Raw genomic sequence first — 22,885 nt, 5'->3', positions numbered from 1 at the left:
ATGTGCGGACTCGTTTTACCATTGCAAATGTAATAAAGGCAGATCAGACCAACTCACCATGGCGAACCCCACGTCAGCTTTCTTGAGGGCAGGCCCATCATTGGTGCCATCGCCTGTGACAGCGACAACCTCTCGGTTGTCATGCACCTTGCTTTCTATAATGCCCTTGACCAGGTTGTACTTGTCCTGTGGGGACGAACGAGCCAGCACCCGCAGGCGGGGCCACACCTTGTCCAGCAGTGCCTGTTGGATCTGCAAGGGTCAAAGGTCACATTAGTCCGCTTCTCATTTCTGTAAGAATGTCATTTTAGAGGAACTACTTGTCGCAGTACCCACGTCCCTTTAGCAGCCACTCTAGGTTTCTGCCACCAATGTCTGTTCGCATAAATTAATAAACAAATGAATGCCAGCCATGCTGTTTCTATGTAGACACTATTTGCCTGCCTGCAGTTCAATTTACAACCTGATTAACATTTTCCTGTCTGCATCCATTCCTGATAGCCTGCTATCGATGGTTGAAAATTCATATTTTGCCTCTTTTCAAGCACTTTCGTACAGCTAGCACCATCAATTGGGTGATTTAGGAACTATTAAGTTTTTCTTTTCTGTTTTCGTTTTTCGTCGTGCGTGGAAGTTCCTTCAGAGAAGGGGCGTTTTCGGCACAATGAGTGCTCGTAGTTTCCAAGATGGTGTCAACGTCTGGCGCCGTTAATCCACGGAAACATCGCACTTCTACCGATTCTGATGCATCTGTGCAGGAGTTTTTGAACTTTGGAAGCAGCACTGACATGGAAGACAACTTCGTTTCGGCAGATTTCAGCACGGAGTTTCGCTTTCATCTCTCAAATGTTTTAAAGCTGCTACAGGCTGCTGTAAAGATCTGTTCTAAAGGTCACAGTTCTTATCTGCACAGTGGTAACATCCTTTGGTTGGGATCATTTGCCAGCAGCCATGCAGAAAGTAGAGTTTTGCACCATACAACGGCCAAGAGTCGATCTCAGCATCGCACAAGGGCAAGTCACAAGGGTTAATATTTTCTTATCTATCTCAAGAAATTCTTTACATAGAAAGCTGAATATTTGGCGAAGTATTGCACAGGTCCCTTGTGCTGAAAATATATATTCTGAAACTTTTTTTTTTTTTTACGTTATCATTCTCATGTAAGGCACACTGGCTACCAACAAAGGTGGCTTTCTGGTAGGCACTATACTTATAAGCGTGAAGTAAAGTTTTCATTGTGCAAAGCAACAATGACGCTTTTATATAACTTATTTTTCTTACCAAAAAATCTTTTTTTCAAATTCTTTTTAATTATCGTTGCTTGAGACTGGTACCGTCGGAAAGAGATTTTCTTCCTCTACTATTTGATACTACAGTTGACTTCCATTAGTTTGACCCTGACGGGACCGACGAAATTGATCAAATTATCCAGCGGGTCGAATTAAACAAGATGCAGAATGAACACCGAAACACACCGCTGATTCATTTTGCCACTATTTGTTCTCTTGTAAGAAGCTCCTGAATCAAATGTGCACCCACTTTCTATATGTAAAAAGAAGAAAACTAATGCAGAAATGACATTAAAACTCCTATAAAAAAGAAATCAAACGCTTCCCGATATTTAAGAAACAAAAATGGGCAATATGTGTTGCACAATGGTGGCTGCTTTTCTGAAATCAGCTTCGCCACGGAGTTATTAAAGTCAGCTTCACCACATTACATCAGTCTTATGCGGTAAAGCATACAAACACTGCGAAGGCAGTTTTGGTTTCGTGTCCGATTGCACAGCTCAGGCAATCTTCAGCCCAATTTTCTTGAAAAAAGAAAAAGAAAAGCGTGCGTTAGCATTGGGTAAATACCATAATCAGTCATTGTAAGCTATGGTTGTTGCTTGAAAATCCTTCTAGGGCAGGTTGAAAAAGTATTTTGGGGAGATTACGTGTGTTCAACGCATTCACTGTCCCCTAAGCTCCGCCGGACAGACGGTGCCACTAAAAGGGGGCGGCGATTGGAGTCACTATGGCGGTCACCACAGGGGTCAGGCACGTGCCTGCTAAGTGGTCAAGTTCGAATTATTGGCGAAGGCCAATTTCAGGATCAAAAGAACACAAGTTTGGACCCATAGAAATGCATGGGAGGGGCCAGGACCTCCGGTTGGGATCAAATTAGTCAGAGTCCAATTAACGGCAGTCTAGTGTATACACTTTAGTATCATGCATGTTGTATGATAGGAAAAACAGCACTTACTAGACTACCTAAAAACTGCTGCTTTTCTCACGAGCAGGAAAGTGTTAACATGTTCACTCGGCATGGCCGGTAGGTCAAAATGCTTATTCACCCCGTGTGGCTGTGAAAATACGTCTTCTGCAGTGCGGAAGTGATACCTTTGAAAAAACCTATGCAAATTCTTCTGGCTTCTGATAAGCTTAAGATAGTGTGCATATAAAGAAGCGTCCTTGCAAAATTTCACGTTTGGAATAAGAACAGAAGCACCATGAAAAGCTTGCAAAAATAGCAGTTTCTGATACCAAAACTGGGGAAAAAAAAATGCCGCCATTACCACTTGCCGGAAGTGACACATGGAAGTGACCCATGACCTAGACTCCTAGAGGATGCGGCTCCTCAGCACGAGATAAGCGGCATCTGTGACTGCCCGTATCGTGCTAAATAATCTCGGAGGCGGCGTGCTGGGACTTGCATCGTAGCGACAACTACGAGGTACACGTGTCATCTGCTCAGATGCAGGTTAAAGGCTGCTAAAAAGAAAACTATACAATTACCAGCCCTGCAGCTTTGCCAAGATTGCTTTAGAGGTATATGCAGTAGAACCTCGTTGATACAATCCCGGATCGTACGATTTCCCAGTGCCAGTGTTAGCGAATGAGAACACAAAAATGATGCAATACATTGCGCTTTTTTTTTTATCAGTTAATACATTCTTGGAAAACGTAACCTCTTGGCACCATTGTTCAGTACATCGCCAAACGGCGATCGTATGATACAATTTCCAGCCACTAGATCTCATTTGAAAAAGAAAAAGCACAAGGTATGCACAATCAAGAGCAGTAGACGTCCGTCACGGCAGCTTTTCGACAGTGCTCGCCTGCCCGTGTCATGTGAAAATGCTGGCACTTACTCAGTTAAGTGTTCCCGTACCAGCAAATCTCCTTGCAGGTCGTCACACGTCACATTCACAGCTATCGCCGCCAACTTTATTGCGATAAGCATCAGCACCTATCTGTTTCATAGCAAGTGTAGCCTAGTGCCATTATAAGCATACTGCACGCTTTTAAAGGGCAATAGCCCAGACCCTGCTTAAACTGCAGTTTCCCGCTGCAGGTGGCGCAAAGCGAGCACCATGTTTTGCTCTGGCGGCGTTGTATTTCAGCGCCGGCTTCCCGTCGCCATTTTATACTATGCAATAGGAAAACGACAAAGCGTGTCTCGGGTCACTAGGGCCCCACAAGCTCAATGCCCAACGGTGTCTAGTGTCATACCGATTCTCGCTGAGTGGGCACATCAAAACTTCCTGCCAAAATGCCCTGAACGAAGAAGGTGCTTACCCAGGCTGAATTCAACGAGTGCAAATGTAAGGTTGCCGAAGCCGCAAAAACGACAATGCTCGTCGGTGTCTCTCGCCTTGTGACAATTCTTGCAACACTTCGCATTACGTAGATGTCAACTACAGTTAAGTTTGCCAAACTTTTTAGCAACTTCAGGTCATATGTTTTCCTGCTTACTAAGTTTTCTCTGTTTTTTTTTTTTTTCTAAAACATATGAATGAGGTTCTACTCTACTACTCATTTATAACAAATTTAGCTAAAGGAAAATTTCAGGGCAGCTGGCCTTTAATATGTACAAGCAGCACACATCCCTTCAACATACGCTGGGGCCTTCCCAGAAAAGTTTGCTAACAAAAGTCATGTGGCATTACTACAGTCAGTTTATACGATAGACACTACTTCCCCTACACCACTTCCGACAACGTCAAAAAAAAAAAAAAAAAGAAATTTCAATTTTTTTAGAGTACCAACCTCGCCGCTAGAATCTCGGACTCGCCGGTTGAACTCCTTGCCCTCAAGAACAAGAAAGTCGTCGCCCGGCTTGATGATTCCACACTTGAGCGCAATAGATCGCGCCGTGTTGACATTGTCCCCAGTCACCATGCGAACGGTGATGCCCGCTCGCTGGCACTTACGAATGGCCTCTGGGACCTGAAACCGAACAAACCACAGTAAGGTCGCAGATGTTATGGCACCGCATGAGCAAATGGTAGTGGCAGTAATATTCTCAGAACAAGCAAACATAAGCAGAAGATTGCTGCATTTGTTCATGAAGGTCTTTGTGGACACACTCACTTCAGGGCGTACAGGGTCTTCAATGCCAACCACGCAGAGGCAAGTGAGGTCCTTCACAATGTTTTCTTCGTCTTCCCAGTCTGGCTCTTGCGTGAGTGCTACCTCATTGGCCTTGGTGTTTGACCCCTGCATTAAACAATGATAAGCTACCTGAGCAAATTATCGAAAATCTCTAAAGCAGTGAGCTGCCACTGAAAACACCACTAGTCCAGCACAATCTCCAGTGTATTCAGAGAGATAACTGTAACCTCAATAGATAAAAAATCATGTGCCATTCCACTCTGTGAAGGTGGATGACCAGAGAAGCTGTTTAGCATGTAGCCGCGTTCCTCCTAGAGAGTCCGGACTATACGCGGCCTCCCCATTACGACGACAGAAGAGAAGTGAAATTTAAAACGGAGAACGGCAACTTGTCTTTCTGGTTTTTTATATACATTCACGTGGACGACGGAAGCGCCGTCCCGAAGAGCCGGAGGAAACTAGACATGCGTGACGTTCTGACGGCACCGCCACCACGGGAGAGCGGAAGGAAACTAGATACGCAAGAGCTTGGAACACCGACAAAGAGAGGGTGGTGCAAAAGTAGACATGGCCGACGTGGGTCGCACAGCAGCAAATCTTTGACAAACCTTTATTATCTACCTGGGAGTCTACTGATCTTGAAAATGGTGCCTATTGATAACTAATCTACTCAATATGCACATCCGAGGGACACCGATGAGCCAGCTGTGGAAGAAGACGACGAAAAACGCGCGAGCAGTGGCACGAACACGTTTGTGTGGGACCTGAGTATTTGTTGACGCAGAAAAAAATTGCATGGAACATGATGCTCAATGTTTCATTAGACTGCTTCAATCTTTGACTATTAGTGAACTAGAACCCTGTTCTGTAGTATGTAACAACATTAGCACTGTTCTTCGGGAGAAAATTGAAAAAGTACAACCCATATTTGTAAGCATACTGTGCAACAGGTACAGGGGTAGTTGTACTTGCAGTTGAACCCCGCAATTGAGCACTGCACAGGCTCGGGCCTACCCGGAACCCCCCCGGGGACTGTGCCGGACAAAGTAGCCTTCACGGTGGGCTTGGGGCAGGCCTAGGCATGAAGCTTAGCAATGTGCAGGAATATAGTGCTAATAAACAAGGCATGGGCTGCAATATATTCCCTAAGCCAGATCTCTGGCTTGAATGGGAAATACGGTTTCCGTGGCAGGGGATGTCCCCTTACCTCGAACCATAATCACCCAACCAGTAGGCATCGAGAAGCTTAGTGCCACCGTTTCCACCAAACTTCATTGTAACAAACGCCAAAAATAGCTCGTTCACACCTGCCGTTCATCCCCGTGTATAGCGATGGCCACCTTTTAGCGGTACCACCACTTATGGAAGGCCGACACCGTTATAAGGGGGGGAAAGAAAAAACAAAACATGGCACAACCCGTAGGGATTGGCACATGTGTGCATAATATGGGGCTGCACTCACGTGGTACATGGCAAATAAGGGCTCTGCAAAATTTCCTTGCTTCGAACATGAAATTGCTAACCAAGTGCACGTATAACTGTGAAACTATATGATCACTAAGAGGCCTCTCTACGTGTGTCTTGCATCTGTGCATGCGACACTGTGTGCAGGCAGAGTTAAACGATTATATCTTTATGAACTTCAGTGAAGACATCGCGGATTGTGTGTCCTGAACATCAAGTGTTGCACAAGGAGCCAGCAGATACTTCCACTTATGTGGCAGTGGCTCCCTACAGGCACACACACTTTACATGCACTCCCAGACACACGTTTGTGAGTGAATCCACACGTTCCCGTGAGCGTGTCGATATGCCTGCGAGCATTTCCATGCTCCCACTTTCCATTGCAGAAACAAAGCCAATAAATCTGGCTTTCACCCTCTGTTTCTCTTGTTATGGCAACCTGCTACTACAGTAAGGACAAGTGCTACACATCATTTTGCCTGCTACAAAATGTGTTCCTAAATGCTCTTGGTAATATCCACCGCTGTACTTGCAGAAAAATAAGTACAGTATGCCACAGCTAAATAAACGTTCCTCGTACTCTGTATGTCTGGTCATCTTTTTTTCTCCACCCTAAGGCCCTTTCATAAAATGAAGTACTTGTGAGCGAAGCATGCACCAACAGAACATTTGATTATTGCTACATGAAACACCTTGCTCTAAAAAGCACGTTCGGGCCTCAGTCAGGCCTGATTTGTGAACGGCCCCGGCAGTGTCAGGTAGGTGAAATTTATTTTCGGGTGCAGGCTGGGCCTGGGTCTCGCTTTAAGCCACTGGGCCGTGCTCGGGCGGGTAAACATTTACAAGTGCTGGGCCTGGCCGAGGCCCAAGCCAAGAATCACGGCCCGTGCACTGCTCTACCCCATAATAACGAAATCAATGTGGAAAGCAAAAAAATCTTCCGTTCGTAAGAATTTCATTACGAAATGGACAACACAAAAAGGGAATGCACTGCAAAATGAAGCTTTTCTTCATTCCATTGGCCTACTTTCACAAGTTTTGCTCAAGGTTATAAGTTTTGCTCAAGGTTATAAGACCACACTGGCAACAACACGAAGTGCGCACCACGCGTCAGGTCAGCGATGACGGCACTTCCATGGAGCGGCATTGTTGGCCGACAACATTTAGGGACAATCATTTTCGCGAGATTTCGCGTAACCCAGCACCGGACACATCTACGTCTATGAGCAAAAGCGTTCCCCACGAAAATTTGCCAGAAGGGGCCATATTCTCTGTCTATGGTTTTCGTAGATACGATCACTCGGCACGAATGTGTCGGTGTCTACGGCAACAGCGGGCACTGGAGGATTGCTGTTGCCCGTAGATGCTGACGCCCATAGATGCTGACGCAAACAGTACAAGCAACAGCGTTCCGCATAGGGAACAGCGCTCCTCCAGTGCATGCTGTTGCCTGTAGACGCCATCGCGTCTGGTGCCGAGCAAGATCTTGTTAAAGTTATCGTATCTCAAAGGCAATTGACTGAGAATACTGTTCGTTCCCGCAAATCTACGTTCGGCGACACCGAATATGCACACAATGCCCGTTGGGTGGTATCATAACCAGTGTTTTTGAAGCAGAGGATGCATATTCTCGGATGATCAATTTCAGAGTCACAATATGGCCCCAGTTTTCAAACACAGCTGGAATCACAGCATGGCAGCCCACACTACGACCACTTTCAGAAGCATTATAACCAAGTGCACGTCAGCGGGACGCGAATTTCTTCGTAGAGGGATGCAGCCGTGCAATTGAAACAGGCAATAAACGAACAAGATGGCGGGCATGACGTGCTTGTGGCACATGCAATCGCTTCCGGCACTTTGCTGTTTTTGTAAACAAAATTGGCGGCGGCCTCGCAAACATGTGTTGCAATTTCGGTTTAGATGGCCGGCCGTTGCGTGGCGCCACTTGTGCCACCCTGTAAAGGCGGAGAAATAAAAAACACGGGATCAATTGCCAGCACGATCCCCAGTGTACAGTCGCGCTGTAGTACATGTCGTTGGTTCTTGTTCCTTGGGCATAACCGTTGACGGTGACCGCAGAGTCGGTCCGCCTCTCGGCACTGCTCAGCATACACTCGTAACAGCTTGCTGTGATGGTATTTTGCGCAATTTAAGTGGGGAGAAAGTGCATTTGAGCACTTTCTTTACTCTGTTAACATTACATGGCTAGATAATATGGGGTCTAATGTTCAGGCAGATTTCGTTGATGCGGGATTGCAGTTTAGTGACATTTCCTTGTCAAGAGATACGAAATGCTTTGAATTGTATGGGCATTCAGCGGGGATAAGAAAATATTTCGTTGTGGCTAGTAATTTGTTGTCTCTGGCTTTCATTATCGCAGGGTTTGACTGTGTTACGCTTACACGAGAGTTCTTTTTAAACGGCACAACATGAAAACATTGAATTGGCGACATCAAGTTTGTCGCCTCATATTTTTTCTTTTAAATATATCATGATTACTTTGAATGTCCAATTTCGCTTCAATTTTTTTTTTTTTGAGAGGCCATTTCAGTGGAGTCACACGTTCATCGATTTCACGTTTGTAATCCAAGTCCCACAATTTGATTGCAACATTTATTTAGCACTGGGAGTGACAATTTTGACATTGACATTTTTATATCAAATGCATTTTGTAATTAAGGCTAGTATTGGATCCCTAATAAGAGTTACATCCATTTTCTTCTTGTCCTCTTTTGTGTATTGTTTTTATCCTTCAGCACCAAATTAGAAGGCAAGTATGCTGTAATTGGGCACAGTATTAAACAATTCAAATCAACAATGACAACATTAAACAGTTGAATGCAGCCTACCGTCAGGATGTAGTCCTTATAGGCAAGGGATATGGTTCGCAGCCCATTGGATGCCATGGGCTCGATGATGGTCCGTACCAGGCGATCCTGGTCTTCTTGCCTAAAGTTCTCTATTTGACCACCAGATCCAAAGATGAAGTTGCACCTAAATGCACACAAGACACATGGCTCACCGTTAGTTGTGGAAAGCTACGTCATTGCGCAATTTATTTTACATTAGTTTTCAAATACACATATTATAACATTACAAAAAGCAATGCAGAAAACTTGTCAGTACATCTGAATTTCTGCCACACATCTAAGCTACCAGAAACCCAACAGCAGCAGCCGTAAAATATGATAGCATCACCTCCAAGCCTGCCTTAGAGGTAGCCGACGACGCACATGCGAGGTGAGTAAGCACCAGGTAAACAAGTCATGCATATTGTAATTATTGCCTTGGTATACAAATTGCTTTATTATTGTTTTGTTCAAATTAAGTTCGATATTATGTGTAGTTGTCTTCACTTGGATGGTAGTTTTGCAGAGCTTGTAATTTTAGTTCCGATTTGCGTGCAGACTCTACAAAGATTCAAGAGTGTTTTCCTTAATTCTTTGTTGACTGCATGTGATGATGCATTTCTGTTAGGCATATTTAAAAATACTGAAAGCACTGCATTTAGCTTTGCTTTTATCTGATAATGTGAGACCTTGGTTGTAAAGTTTGTAACAAGAGTGTGACTCGCTGCATTATTGTCAACTTTATATTGCTTAAGGGTTATGTTTCCTTCAAGGTACTCCTATAGCTTTTTTTTTTTAAGTCCTCCATTTATTTATGGAAGCAATAAAGCAAGAAAGAAAGAAAAAAAAATGTGTGCCCTGGTGAGTGAAAAACGCGATTTCAAATGAGTTTGTGCGACTTGATAGAGATGATAGCACCTCTCTGACCACTGGTGCCAAATATGCGCGAAATATGAAACATAAGATCGGTGCCGCACGTGTACCGCAGAAACCCTCCAAGGGTTAAAGCTCCTGCAAGCTGCTGGCCATCTGGCAATGCTTCAAACTTGCTCGCACTGTTGACATGGTGGGCACCCTTCTGCACTCTACCGCTAGTGCCTCGCCCCCGCACATTAAAACTGCTGGAAACTTCCACACTCTGTGCGTGCACAGGATGCTATGCTTTGAGTGTCGTGCTCTCTCACACTGGTACGAAACAAACAGTGGAGCACACAGCTTGCGGTAACATGCCGTCCCATCAGAACACTAACTTTGGCCATGGTAAACTGCTGCACATGTGTGATCAAGTTAAGAGGTACATAGCTTCACGTCCTGCTTAAATGTTCTCGGCAATCACTTGGCTTGTGAACAGGCAGCCAGGGCACTGCAAGCCTCCAATTTTGTACAGTGCTCGTTGCTGGATGCCAATGTGATCAGACTCTGGATGCAAGCAAACAGCAACAATATGATTTCTTTACACTGGCACCCAGGAATTTGTGCTGTATGAAGTCAGAGGCTTGCACCTCTTTGTCAGCACACTCACGTAATGCTGGTAAGTTGAGCGACTGTAGAGAACACGAGAGCAGGACTTAAAGCTTTAAACTGTTAAGTTGACAGCACATGCACAGCAGTTCGCCATGGTTGTGAACAAAGAATGCAGCCTTGTACCGCAAGTCAGAAGAATAAATTGTTTAAGTTCGAAGAATAAAAAGACACGTGCATGCTCTTTTCTATAATCCGTGTTAGCAGTCCTTTGGCACTATGCGGCAGGCATATTGTGTCTGCCAAGGCTTACCCAACAAAACAAAATTCACAATTTATCACAGTTTTACTACAAGACCGACTTTGCCATATTGAGGTTCTACTGTACCTTTATTCATGCAACAGTAAGTAACCACACGTCAACAAGCAAAATTTTAAAGTGAATAGCTTTCCTTGGCTCTTTCTCCCATTTTCATGGTTGGTCGATGGTTGGACTAAGCAAGGAATACATTCATTCATTCGTTTGCTTGTTTGGGCTATTAGCTTACATTAACAATCATTGTTGATGGATTCTGCACAACTGTTCTTTCTTTAGGCAGCTAATTCAAGCTCTACATGCACATGTCTGCATGCCAAATTACTAGTGCTTAGAACGCTGCATGGAAAGGACCTCACTTCTTCATGACGATTTCAGAAGCGCCTTTGGTGTAGACACGGAATCCTCGGCCACCATCGAGAGGGATGACAGTGCTCATCGACTTTCGGACCGAGTTGAAGGTGTAGACCTTGTGCAGCATCTCCTCGGGAATGTCATCCCGCACACTCTGGTAGTCCTTGCCAAGGTCAAGCACAAAGCCCAACAGGGCGCACTCTGTCTTGTTGCCCACCTGCTTCGGAAGTTCACCCGCGGCCTCGGGAAGCTGCAAGAGCGTAGCAGGTGGACATCAGCCCACAGGCAATCCCGCAGTGAGATGACACAAGTAAACAACTCATACACTTTGCCTACATATTTAATTGCGTCACGCAACCAAAAGCAATGCCAAGTGCTTCAAACTAAGATTTTTTTGGATGTTTCAAAATACCAAAAGCTTTGTGTTTCCAGTGGTAAACACAAATGAGCACGTCTGCGTGTAGGTGTCTGTGCATGTTTCTGTACCGAGCGTGGAACCCTTAGAGATTAAAGTAACTTTAGAGAACACTAGGTTTGTTGTAACTCTCTTGCATCCCTTTCATTTAACCCTTTCATGTAACCCTTTCATGTAACCCTTTCATGTAACCCTTTCATGTAACCCTTTCATGTAACCCTTTCATGTAACCCTTTCATGTAACCCTCTTATGTAACCCTCTTATGTAACCCTCTTATGTAACCCTTGCAACTACAATTCATATGCACCTCCAAGACAATTCTATAAACTCACAATTCATACCGCAGGCTTATTACTTAGCCTACATGAGAAGATTCACAGTTATACGATCATTTATGGCAATAGTACAAGTTGTACAAATATGATTAGGAGTCTACATTTTCAGCATACTGTGTAAACAAGTGCATTAGCATGTTTATGCAAACTAACACCAGGTTTTGTTGTTGCTGTTGTTTTTACTGGTATAATTTCTCTCCCATGAATACATTTCATACTGCAATATGCACCAGACTCCACCACTGAGCGAGTGAGTAATGGAAGAAAGCCAGCCCTTAAGCTCAGGCTATGTTTTGTAAATGCATCTTTCTACACACTTAAAGATGCAAGACAGCACGCTCAGTACAGCAACAGCAATGAAGTAAGGTTGGTGAAGGCTTGGTACGCCAATAGGCTGAACCTCTCACTGTCGATTACAGGAGTTACACATAGATAACGCATAGGTCAAAGTGCTCACAGCCACCAAGATACAACTAGAGTGAGTTTTCTGTTTATCTAAGCCCTTCGTTAAAGCTGTTTAAAGGCAGCATCAGGTAGCACTATAGCCATAACATATATTTAGAAATTTTCAGATCTCTAAAAGTTTATCATATGTGATATTCAGGCAACTATGGTTATTAAGGATCTAATGAAGTTGCAAGGCATGGCGTCAGATACTTACGATAACCCTAGATGTGTAGGCACTGTTCACCGATATGCCATACACTATCTTGTCAGCAACAACAGGTGGAAGAGTTTCATATTTAGGTGATGGCTTATATTGAACACCTGCAAAAGGAATGAATGCATTTAAATTAAATCAAAGTAAAGCTCATAGTTAAAAAAGAAAAAAATGTAGCGATGATTTTACATGGATACTTGCATAATGAACGCACTCCCCCCTTTTCTAATCAAGAAGTGTGTTTTTTCTTTTATTCACATAATGATCGCACCCTGAACTCGCTGCCGTGAAGTAGAAGAGACACAGACGATTCAGCGTCCGATATGCCGTCTGGTGGGCACAACTTTATTGGACGCCATATCGCATGCCGAATCGTACCACGTGTCTCCTACTTTTATTGTGATAGCAATCATATAGACACTCCAGGTGCATTTTTCCCCTCAGCGCTGACGATCCCGGCTCAATCTCCCATGTTCAAGGGAAGAAAGCGGGTAGGAAACGCGCCACATTCCGTCATGCGCATGGCGCCGGGGGGAGGGGCACGGTGCAGCAACTGTGCATTGCGCAGCCGTGCGCCCTATCTCATGCGTTGGAAGCTGAGCCTAGGTGTGATGGCGGCTTATACCTTTGCGCGTTCTGTTTTCACCGCTCAGTTTGCGTTGAGGCAATACACGGCACGAAAGTCACTTCGCTCACTGTTGCTGCTGCCCTTGCTCACGCCAGCATTTTGACAGCGAGTGTCCGTGGTCATCGAGTGTGATGTGTTTATGTCTGCCGGTGCGCGCTGACACCATGCTTGTTAATCTACATAGTTAGCAAATGTTTGCAACTTTATATGGCCGATAGAACTATTATCCTCACTTCGTATAGCTGTCTACGCATTTGCTATCGCAATTGATGGTTCTCCTTTCGGGCGAAACTACAACCTTTTTATAGATGGCCGCGGAAAAAAAATCACTCAAATTTCTACCCGGCATAATGAAAGCACCCCCAACTTTGCGCATATTTTTCGGGGGAAATATGCATTCGTTATGCGAGTAAATACAGTAATTTTAGTCCCCCCTAGTACACTCCATGGTAAATGATAACAGAAACGAAAAAAAGAGAAAGAAACAGCTCCTATACAAAATATACATTTAGAGTAATGGAATCTCACCACAGATGTAGCTCTGCACTACAGTCATGCGGTTGGTTGTCAAGGTGCCGGTTTTGTCCGAGCAAATTGCTGTTGCATTACCCATCGTTTCGCAGGCATCTAGGTGACGTACTAAATTGTTATCTTTCATCATTTTCTGAAACAGAGGTGACAAAATTACAATTCAGTACAAATGCCAGCAGCATGTGCAAGTTCACAGTCCTCTACAAGATCTTGCACATGCTTGTATTTGGTGTTTTACGGCAGAGCAGCGTTCTAGGCCATACTATGCCAAGACAAATTCTTTTGCTCTTCAGACAGTTTCAGTTGAACATGTACCAATATGTTAAAAACTAGGCAATACAAAAGACTGAATTTAATTTTCAGACTGTTGCAGTCTAGTGCATATTTTCATGTTCTGTGTCCTGTTCCCTTTTAGCATTTTAAATATGTTGGAAAATTCTAAATTTTGTCTCTTACAAGCTCGTATTCAACAAAAAAGCAAGAACCAGCTACACTTATTTTGTCCTATCATATTATCCCAGCCTACACATGAAGAATTAGGAAGAGACAATGCTTTCACCTCAAAGGATGGCATCTTTTCAAAGCAGAGCTTGTTTATTGGCTGCCCAAAACACAACTAAAAAAGTCTCACATTAATTTAACACAGCCCTATTTTCTTAAGGTGCACGGTTCAAGTGCTGTGAACTCATTCAGTCATACTCCTCAGGGCCGCAGACTTTTATTTGAACTGTTCAAGTTGAAAGGAACTATAGCGCAAGATTAAACCCCATGTTAATGCATGAGTAAGTAAATATGCAGATAAAATCCTCACATATCCTCCCCTTGGAACCGAGGCAAAAACAGACACACACAAATAACGCTAGTGAAAAGGCAGGGAAAGGTTTTCATTCAACTGGCATCACATGTCATAAAAGTGTAGCTTTCGGCAGTTTTCTATAGCTCATTGCTTTACGAGAAAATCATGAGTCCAAGAGAATTATTTTCTACCCAAGCCATATTTTGAGTAAATGAGTGGTGGTTCATCTAATATAGATTTATAATTAAAATTGTGGTTTAACATGCCGAACCTAACAGTGGGTTATAAGGGACACATTAATGGAGGACTATGGGTTAATTTTGACTGACTAAGCTTCTTTAACATGCCCCCAAAGCACGGTACATAAGCGTCTTTGCATTCTGCTCCCACCGAAATACAGCTGTGAAACTGAACCTGTGGCCTCGTGCTTGGCAGCAGAATTCGATAGTCATGGAGCCACTGGGGATGATCCCTTCATATCTTTCCCAGCACATTTTGTTTCAATGTAAGTGGCTTTCTAATGCCCGGAAAAAAATGGCACTGGCAAAAAACTTTGTAACTCTTTTCTTCGCACTGCGTGAAATGATGAATTACTTGAGTTTGAGTTATCGTGATCCGACTGTACGCAGCAATGGCAAGTGAAAAATTAATCACTGCTGCCACCCACCTTTACAGAGTAGGCGAGGGAGAGAGTGACAGCCAATGGAAGACCTTCAGGGACGGCCACCACCAGAACAGTGACGCCAATGATGAAGCAGTTGACAATGTGCTGCGTGTCACTGCTTCTCCAGGGGCGACCCTCCGCCACGAACACCTCAATCAGGTGCCGCACCACCAGAATAAGGACCGTCAACACTGCTATCGTTGACCCTGTAAGGCACGAGAAGTTGCAGCACAGTGAGAAACCGAAGTGGAAACAGATTGCACTTTGAAGAGCTTAGATGGGAATACCATAAACGTTTAGAACTCTGAAAAACACTGACTTTTTTTTTTCCCCAGTTGCAGGAGCCCTACCACAATCTTCCCGCATGTAAAAAGACGACAGTAAGCAAATATGAGTGTGGAGAAACACTTAAAAGCATGGGTGTGTGAATATTGAATAGTAGACTTTGAATCAAATCCTGAACATCAGAAAATGTTTCACAAAATTTAATGCTTCCAAATTTCAGGCAAGAAAATTTAGTGTTGCACATGCACGGGAGCCTTCTAGCACTGCATAACAAGAATATATTAAGCTATCAGTAATTTAGGTATACAGAAATCAAGATATATACAGTACGGTCTACCTTTATTCAAGGGAACATCAAATTATTATGCCAGCACTGGTTACAGCTCAGTTCTGATATATGAAGGCCTGGGAAGTAATTTTTTCATCAATAGAATTTCTGTTGAATGGAATCGGGTGTTTTTTTCCTCTGAAACTAATTAATTAGTGATGTTCTGTTGTACTGAATACCAATGAGGTTCTCAGTTTACTAACAGACTTGTGTTTTGTGGCAGTCTTTCATTTACTGCATAGAAAGTATTGCTTTCCAGTTTTTCTCCAAAATACAGAACGGCTATCCCAACTTTACTGCAGGTTGGTTATCATAAGGCCAACCTGCAAGACAGGTGAAAGGACTACACATCACGTGACTCGATCATCGCTCCGCGCGTAGTAGGCACCGTTGGTAAAGAGCAGGCACTGTCCACACCATTTCATTGTCAAGTTCGGAGTGATTTGCCACATGTCAAATATTCTGAAATTTGAAGGGTAATGGCAAGTTCGCGCGACGCTACCCCCGGGGGTACAAGCAGGCTACCAATCTATCCTTGCTGCTCCCGCTTCAGTTGCGCATGCCAACATTGCAAATGCTAACTATGCCAAACCACACAAACACATGGTGTTGTTTTAGCTAGAGCAAAAAATTGGCAGTTTTGGCCAAAGGCAAAGTATTCAAAGCGATAGCAAGGTTTAGCGTTGTTCTTGAGCCACTCGCACAGGGCTCTCGTCTGCAACACATGGAGCCAATATGGAACAACGTGGAGGCGAGACATATTACATGGAGTCGCATGGCGTGACGCAGTGCACGAGATAACTGCTGCTGTGTAGCAGGAACAGTGCCTTGGCAGATACCAGGCATGCCACAACACTGCCGTGATGAGAAAAACCAGCAGCGCAATTACTGGCGTCACAACTCGATGGCACATGCGATGACACCAATGAAAAATGGTCAGCGTTTGTCTGCGCCCATTGAAAGGATTAGATAGGTTTAGCTTGACGTTTACTGCCCATTCCACTCAGACCACGGTATGTACCACGGTGTGGTATGCATTCACCTGGTCAGCAGGAATGCTAATACATGTGCGCACAATGCTCATGCCAGCAGTCGAAGCCAGAAAGCTACTTTGGCTCTGGCAGAGCCAAATGAGTGGAGTGTAATGGTGCGTCCACTTGGCTTTGTCACTTTTGAAGCCAAACACAGTGTGTGTCTCTGGAGACCTTCTAGCGCGCTTTATGTGTGGGCCTCACATGTGCGTAGAGCACATTGGCAGCAACAACATGAACATGCCTTGAGTGCCAATAAATTGCTATCACTAAAGCATTAATAATAATAAATAAGGCAGCTAGGTTGCCAAGAAAGCAGCGATAAAAGCAGAGCAGCAGCATTCTACACTGACTTAATTTTAACATAACCAATGCTCCCTCACACTCCGCATTACCCTGTAGAGCCCATGAATCTACAACACCATATCCAAAATTTGTATTAGTTAGATTAATTTTTACATGGCCAAACAGTACCCAGGCTGCTAGAAATGCATAAACGGAAGGCCTCGGTCACCTAGGGTCATTGAAATTCACAAAAATCTCAGCTCATGGCCTTTCCTGTATAGCACACCAATCACAGTAATGAAATGAAGTTCGAGAAGTAAGCCTGCTCTGTTTGGCTTAACAGCAGAATTCTGTTGCTGGCAGGCCACCATAGCGTGTCCCCTGTGTCCACTGCAAATTGGTGAGAGCAAGAATAATGTCCAGAGAAGCTTACCAACGTATCCTATCTGGATGGCCAGCTTGGTGAGCTTGGCCTGCAGCACAGACTTCTCTTTGCGGGGGTTGCTGTCTTCGGCCGGAGAGCCGGCGGCGACAATGGAATCCGCGCGGGCAGGTTCCACGTGAGTGTTGGCAGTGATGTTGCCCAAGTGCGAGTTCCCAGACATGGCCGCTTCTTCGTCCACTGCAGCATCACACGGCGTTCAGAAATATGGGACATTAGCAGTGGAGAACATCTTGATGTGAAATAGCAGCCTCTTTGACCAAATGCCAACGGCCCAACATATAAAGGGATAGAACACTAGACAAGTTGGAAAGTAAATGATATGGCTTTCTTACATATTCCAACTAGCCACATTACTTTTTGTGGTACTATATAGGAGGCTCAATGATGGTGCCAAAGATATAACAAAGGTTTGCCAAGCTAACAACTTCCTCCTCTGCTGCAAAATGGCAACCCCATTAAGTACATGACATGGCCTTTATACCACTGCCTGGATAGAAGACATGCAAATCAGCTGTTAGCTTTTGCCATTTTCCTGCTACACCCCCTACCCTGCAGCTGTCCCAACCTCCTTATCCTTAAGAACAAAATAGCTGGCTACACCACTGCTGTCATGTGCTCCAACTATCCTGAAAATGTGTTGGCAAATGCCAGATGTAAACACACAACCTGTAAGGTGCCTGTCACACCTAGAATAGCACATAATACGTATTTTGGTATTTAAGCGAGATATGGGCGTCCAAAGTTAGTGATTTTTTTAATAGAAATCTTCCTATAACAATCTGTCTGCCATGTTCCTCCCAGAAAGCAAGAAAGTAACTGAAATGTGGAAGGCCATCTCACTAAGATGTAAATTATCTATTCCGAGTGGCTTTGATGGCATATACTAACTGCACTCACAAACTCTTAGTAAAGCAGATGCTGTCTAGGCCTAACTACTGACCTTGCTGAACAAACCGCACCGATTCCTACAATGTGGCAGTTCCAGCAATGTGTTTTAAAGTGTCAACAAAATGAATGACAAATCTGTTTGCAATAACATGTTCCATTAGCCTTTTCTTTAGATTTTGTCGCTTGAGATAGGCCACCTAAACTTAAAAGTGTGTCCTGATGAAATCAATGTAATCGCCATAACTTTGTTGCTTCAAAATTTCAATGTAAATGTTTTCAAATAGGATGTACATGTTCCATTGGCCTTTTTCTTTAGATTTTGTGGCATGAGACAGGCCACCTAAACTTAAAAGTATGTCCTGGTGAAATCAATGTAATCGTCTTAACTTTGTTGCTTCAAATTTTCAATGTAAATGTTTTCAAATAGGATGTAACGCTGAAGGCACCACTGAGCATTATGGCTCATTTAATTAGCTGATCAGGTTAAACATCCCATAGTAATGAAAAGGTTATGAGGAATGCCATAGTGGATGTTTCTAGATTAATTTTGCCACATGGATTCTTTGACTCGCACCCAATCTCGGTATATGAGCGTCTTTGCCTTCCTCTCCCATCGAAATGTGGCCACAGTGTCCGAGAGTCAAATCTAGCCACCTATTTATCAACGGAATGCTATAGCCACTAAGCTGCGGCAGTGAGTGAATACAGTGAGTGAATCAATCATCTTTAAAGGAACACAACATAAACTTCGTTTGAAATAACAGTTTCTGACCAATCTGAAGCAATTAGTGTCTTATTAGTGCAAAAATGTAATTAAAAAAAAACTCACCAGAACACATTGTTAAAACAAGCACCACACCAGTACAACCCTCAAACAAAAACACAAACCCACATGGTGCAGAATACCAAGGCAATGTGTAAGACAACGAACGCATGCACCACAAGCATAAAAACCCAACACACACCAGGCTTCCAATGTGGTAGTACATTTGCATTTTGTTCTGCTACATTAGAGTACTACATGTTGTGCAGCCAGAAAAAAAAAAAGAAAGAAAACTGCTCAGTGGCAAACGTAAGTAAGTGAGCTGCTCAGTGCAGGCTTTCAAACACACCATTAACGCAGGCATTAAACAAGGAGAAATGAGGCTACCAGTTAAAGAATAAAAAAGAACCAACAAAGCCACCCCTGAATTGTTCTGCATGTTGGCCTGATAAAAAAAAAAAAAAACGGTATGTATAATTCTACTGGCTAAACCACCAGATTATTTGCGCTCAATTTTTCACAAAGAAGTTAAGTTCATGGTGGGATTTTTTGTTAATGTGCTTAAATGCAATACTTGCCTGTTTCATTCATAACAGATCAGAAAAACATATTAAACATTTATTTCCAGGGTTTCGCATTCCAATGTTACAATCTTAACTATGAGGGACGCTACAGTGGGGGGCTACGGATTAATTTTGGGTACCTGCGGTTCTTTAATATGCACTCAATGCTCGGTACACTAGCACTTTTACATTCTACCACCATTTAAATGTGGCTATTCCAGCTGGGAATCAAGAAAAAGAAAGCATGTCTGCAGCAATGCACAACTTAAAAATGTAATTTTCTCAGTCGAAGTAACAGTAGCGCTGTATTTTACAAGAATGAATTGCCTGTAACAAATACCATGGAATGTGGTGGGGTTTCATTCTTCGCATTCTATGGTCAGCATCACCACAGATGATATGCAAGCTGTTTTATTCAGGGTGAAAATAGCAAGTACTACATGCAGCACACTATTAAATTAAACACACAGCAAATTTGGCTTCTGTATTAAATCTGAACAGAAATTAACAAGTAGTTTAGCTCAAAAAGCCGCTTCTGCCGCGCTCTCTTATTAATGGAACACTTTGTACACTAGACTGCACACTACGGTGCCAGTTAGAAGATGTGCTCCCGATTTTCTTTCGATTCTGACAGGAATGCCAAGGCTTGTGATCTCTCAGAACACACCAGTGTATATACGTCAGTATCCTCATTCTCCATGTTGCCACCGTTAAAAGGCCCTTTCAGCAGGTGCATGCAATGGTTTCAGTTCAAATAGCTGTACCCAACTACGCATTCCAGTGGTTTGCTGTCAACTTCGCGCACACAGCGTGTGTTTCACCAAAGCATTGGGTGCATCACTAATGCATTCACTAGCCACAGGCAATCGCAAAGCTTTTACTTCGAGAAAAAAAAAAAGAAGAAACGAAAAAAAAAAGGTGAGGTACAGAAGACAACAAAAAGTGCCAGGTACAAGCAAGTATCAGTGAGGAAGCAGCCAACACCCAAGCAACAGAACCAGGGGGAGGAGGAGTCCTACTTTTTTTTCAAAATTGGTTGGGAAATGTGAGAGAACGAAAGACAACCAAACGAAAAGGACAAAAAAAAAAAAACGAGGGCACACACTCTGGTCGTTCTCGGTGAGGCATACACTACCATTTGGGTCAGGCTGGGTGAGTGGCGACAACTCCTTTTCGCCAGCTTCGACGTAGCATGCTGGGGGGATGATGCGCGCACAACAGGGGTGGAGGCAGCAGCAACAAAGCAGGGAAAGTAGATGAGGAAGGGAGTAAAAAAGTAGGCCAGGAAAAAGGAGCAAAAAGGAGGAAGGGGATGATCAACCCCGCAAAGAAGAAGAAAAAAAAAGAACACAATGTCAAACCAATGCTCAAAAACCAAATCTGATTTACGACAAACTCAGTACTCCCCTTATGAGAGAAAGAAAAAAAAAAAAGAAAAAGAAGATTAAGAACAAAGGATAGATGCAAATTATACCTCTCAGTGCTGTCATTTCTCTAGAACACCATCAAAGGTCAAGGCGGATGTCATGCTTTTAAGAAGCAGCATTCACAGTCCATTATTACCAACTGTGGTTGCATATAAGATGAGGGACACTACAGTATTGAACCATCAACCCAAAGTAGGAAAAACAACCTTTTCCCAATGCAAAAGCGATTTTCCTTTGGGATTCTAGGTGTGTAAGCTGCTGCACCCCAAGTTTGCTACAATAACCAAAATGCAAAATGGTGAGCAAGGATTAATCTGTACAACTAGCAAGTAAGATTGCTCTAAGGTTAACTAAGCAGGAAAGGCAAAAACATCAACAACATAGTAGACAAGAAGTGTTAGTATAAGAGGATAAGCTCAGTAATGTCAGCCCATAGAAATCAAAGAAGTGCATCAAAATTACATAACCGTAAAGCTGATAAGGATACACCAAGGTTGCATCAACTCGAACATGGAAAATGACCAAAATATGCCAAAGGTAAAATTCAAGAGAAATAGTAGTACAAGTCTAAACTGGCCAGGTTACACTGAAAACTCTCTCTGCATTTCTATGGCAAAGAAATATTTCTTATCAGCACATAAAATGAAGGCAAAGCCTTCCGCTTGAATTTCGCTGTCAAACCACAGCACAGCACACTGCCGCGATGTTGGTTTCACTGTAGTAGTATTTACACACATTTGGGACACTTTTAGCAATGAATAACTGCCAATGTTTCTCGGTTGACACCTTTATTGCTTTTTTTTCTTTTACTTTCAAATTGAATACAATCCTTTCTTCATTACTAAACAATTATATAGCGTAGACCATATAGAGCAGAAATCCATGTTGTCACGGGGATCTGATGTGAAAATTTTAGTGTGGATGTCACCAGCAGTCCTTCTTTTTAGCATCATTTCTGGTGCACAAAGTCAAGCTGAACAGACTCTAAGCTATCTTCAATTCCAAACGTGCAATCTACCAGTCTATCTTAGCTTACTATTTCTCTTTTGTGTCCCTTTGAGGCAAAGTTATACGTAGAGTGTGTGTCAGTAGCAATGCAAAAGACACGCAATCCTAGTAACACAAAGCAAGCGATAAACAAAATAGATTAATATTATTATCTTTCATGCAGGCATGCAGTCAGAAGCAGTAAGCACTGCAAGAAATTAATTTTGCAAGATTCCATACTCTCTGCACAGCAATGGTTTTTGTTACGTAGTTACCAATCTTTGATGCAGATCTAGGAGATAAAGATGCTGCATGCTTCAACGTATCAAAACAAGTCACCAGAGGGAACCTTCATGGCTTCAACACATGCTCGAAAGCCATTTCCACCACAAGGCTGCACCCTTCAACAATGTAATTTTGTAAATCACAAGAAAAAACATTTTTGAACAAGAAGCTAACATCTGGTATATGGCAGTAAGGCTAAGCCTAAGAAACCTCTCAATACACCATAAATACGCATCTTGTTTCAAATCTCGTTCTGAATCAAGGCTTCCACCATGTACCATTTTGTCTATTTCATTCGTTCTGTGTGGTTAGCGATTAAAGCGGATGCCCTGCTAGATACACTTCAGACACAATAGCAGTGCAGTTACTGCATAGTGCAAAATCGATGCTACGACATCTGGTGGAACAAAATTGACATTAGATACACACTTCCCGCAGTTTTCGCGTAATTATCCTTACAGTCCATATCATGCTAACCGCCATCAACATTGCCTTTCTTACTAAATTACATTAAGGTGCTGTCGTTGCATTCTTATCCTATAGTATGGGTGCACTTCCTTTGGCTAAGATTACTACATGAACCCTGCCACTGATTTTCCAATTGGTTCATTGTTACGCTACAGCTCCTCCTCGCAGTAAACACACTTCTTCATTCTTTTTTTAGACAGCGCTTGCTTTTCCAGCACTATGCAGAAGCGCTTGTCAAGAAAAGCATAATTTTAAGCATCACAAAAGGAGATG

At 43.2% G+C, this 22,885-nt stretch overlaps 1 protein-coding gene across 17 annotated transcripts in view; it reads right to left on the bottom strand.

Annotated features, from left to right (window-relative positions):
• Positions 1–22,885, bottom strand: part of LOC119460722 (plasma membrane calcium-transporting ATPase 2) — a 336,648-nt gene that overhangs the window by 53,274 nt on the left and 260,489 nt on the right. For 15 of the 17 annotated variants that reach the window (XM_049673162.1, XM_049673149.1, XM_049673158.1 and 12 more), the window contains 10 exons: positions 20,581–20,640; positions 17,220–17,408; positions 14,861–15,063; positions 13,395–13,530; positions 12,239–12,345; positions 10,832–11,076; positions 8,696–8,840; positions 4,359–4,484; positions 4,035–4,214; positions 58–252 (listed from right to left, as the gene is read on the bottom strand). In XM_049673162.1, the coding sequence (XP_049529119.1) occupies positions 58–252; positions 4,035–4,214; positions 4,359–4,484; positions 8,696–8,840; positions 10,832–11,076; positions 12,239–12,345; positions 13,395–13,530; positions 14,861–15,063; positions 17,220–17,408; positions 20,581–20,640 (1,586 nt within the window). The remainder of the gene's footprint in view (positions 1–57; positions 253–4,034; positions 4,215–4,358; positions 4,485–8,695; positions 8,841–10,831; positions 11,077–12,238; positions 12,346–13,394; positions 13,531–14,860; positions 15,064–17,219; positions 17,409–20,580; positions 20,641–22,885) is intronic. The other 2 variants (XM_049673159.1, XM_049673161.1) reach the window with 1 other exon arrangement.

Source organism: Dermacentor silvarum, chromosome 8 (assembly GCF_013339745.2).
Source record: "Dermacentor silvarum isolate Dsil-2018 chromosome 8, BIME_Dsil_1.4, whole genome shotgun sequence".
Classification (NCBI taxonomy): Eukaryota; Metazoa; Arthropoda; class Arachnida; order Ixodida; family Ixodidae; genus Dermacentor; species Dermacentor silvarum.
This window is presented reverse-complemented; position numbering and strand designations above follow the sequence as displayed.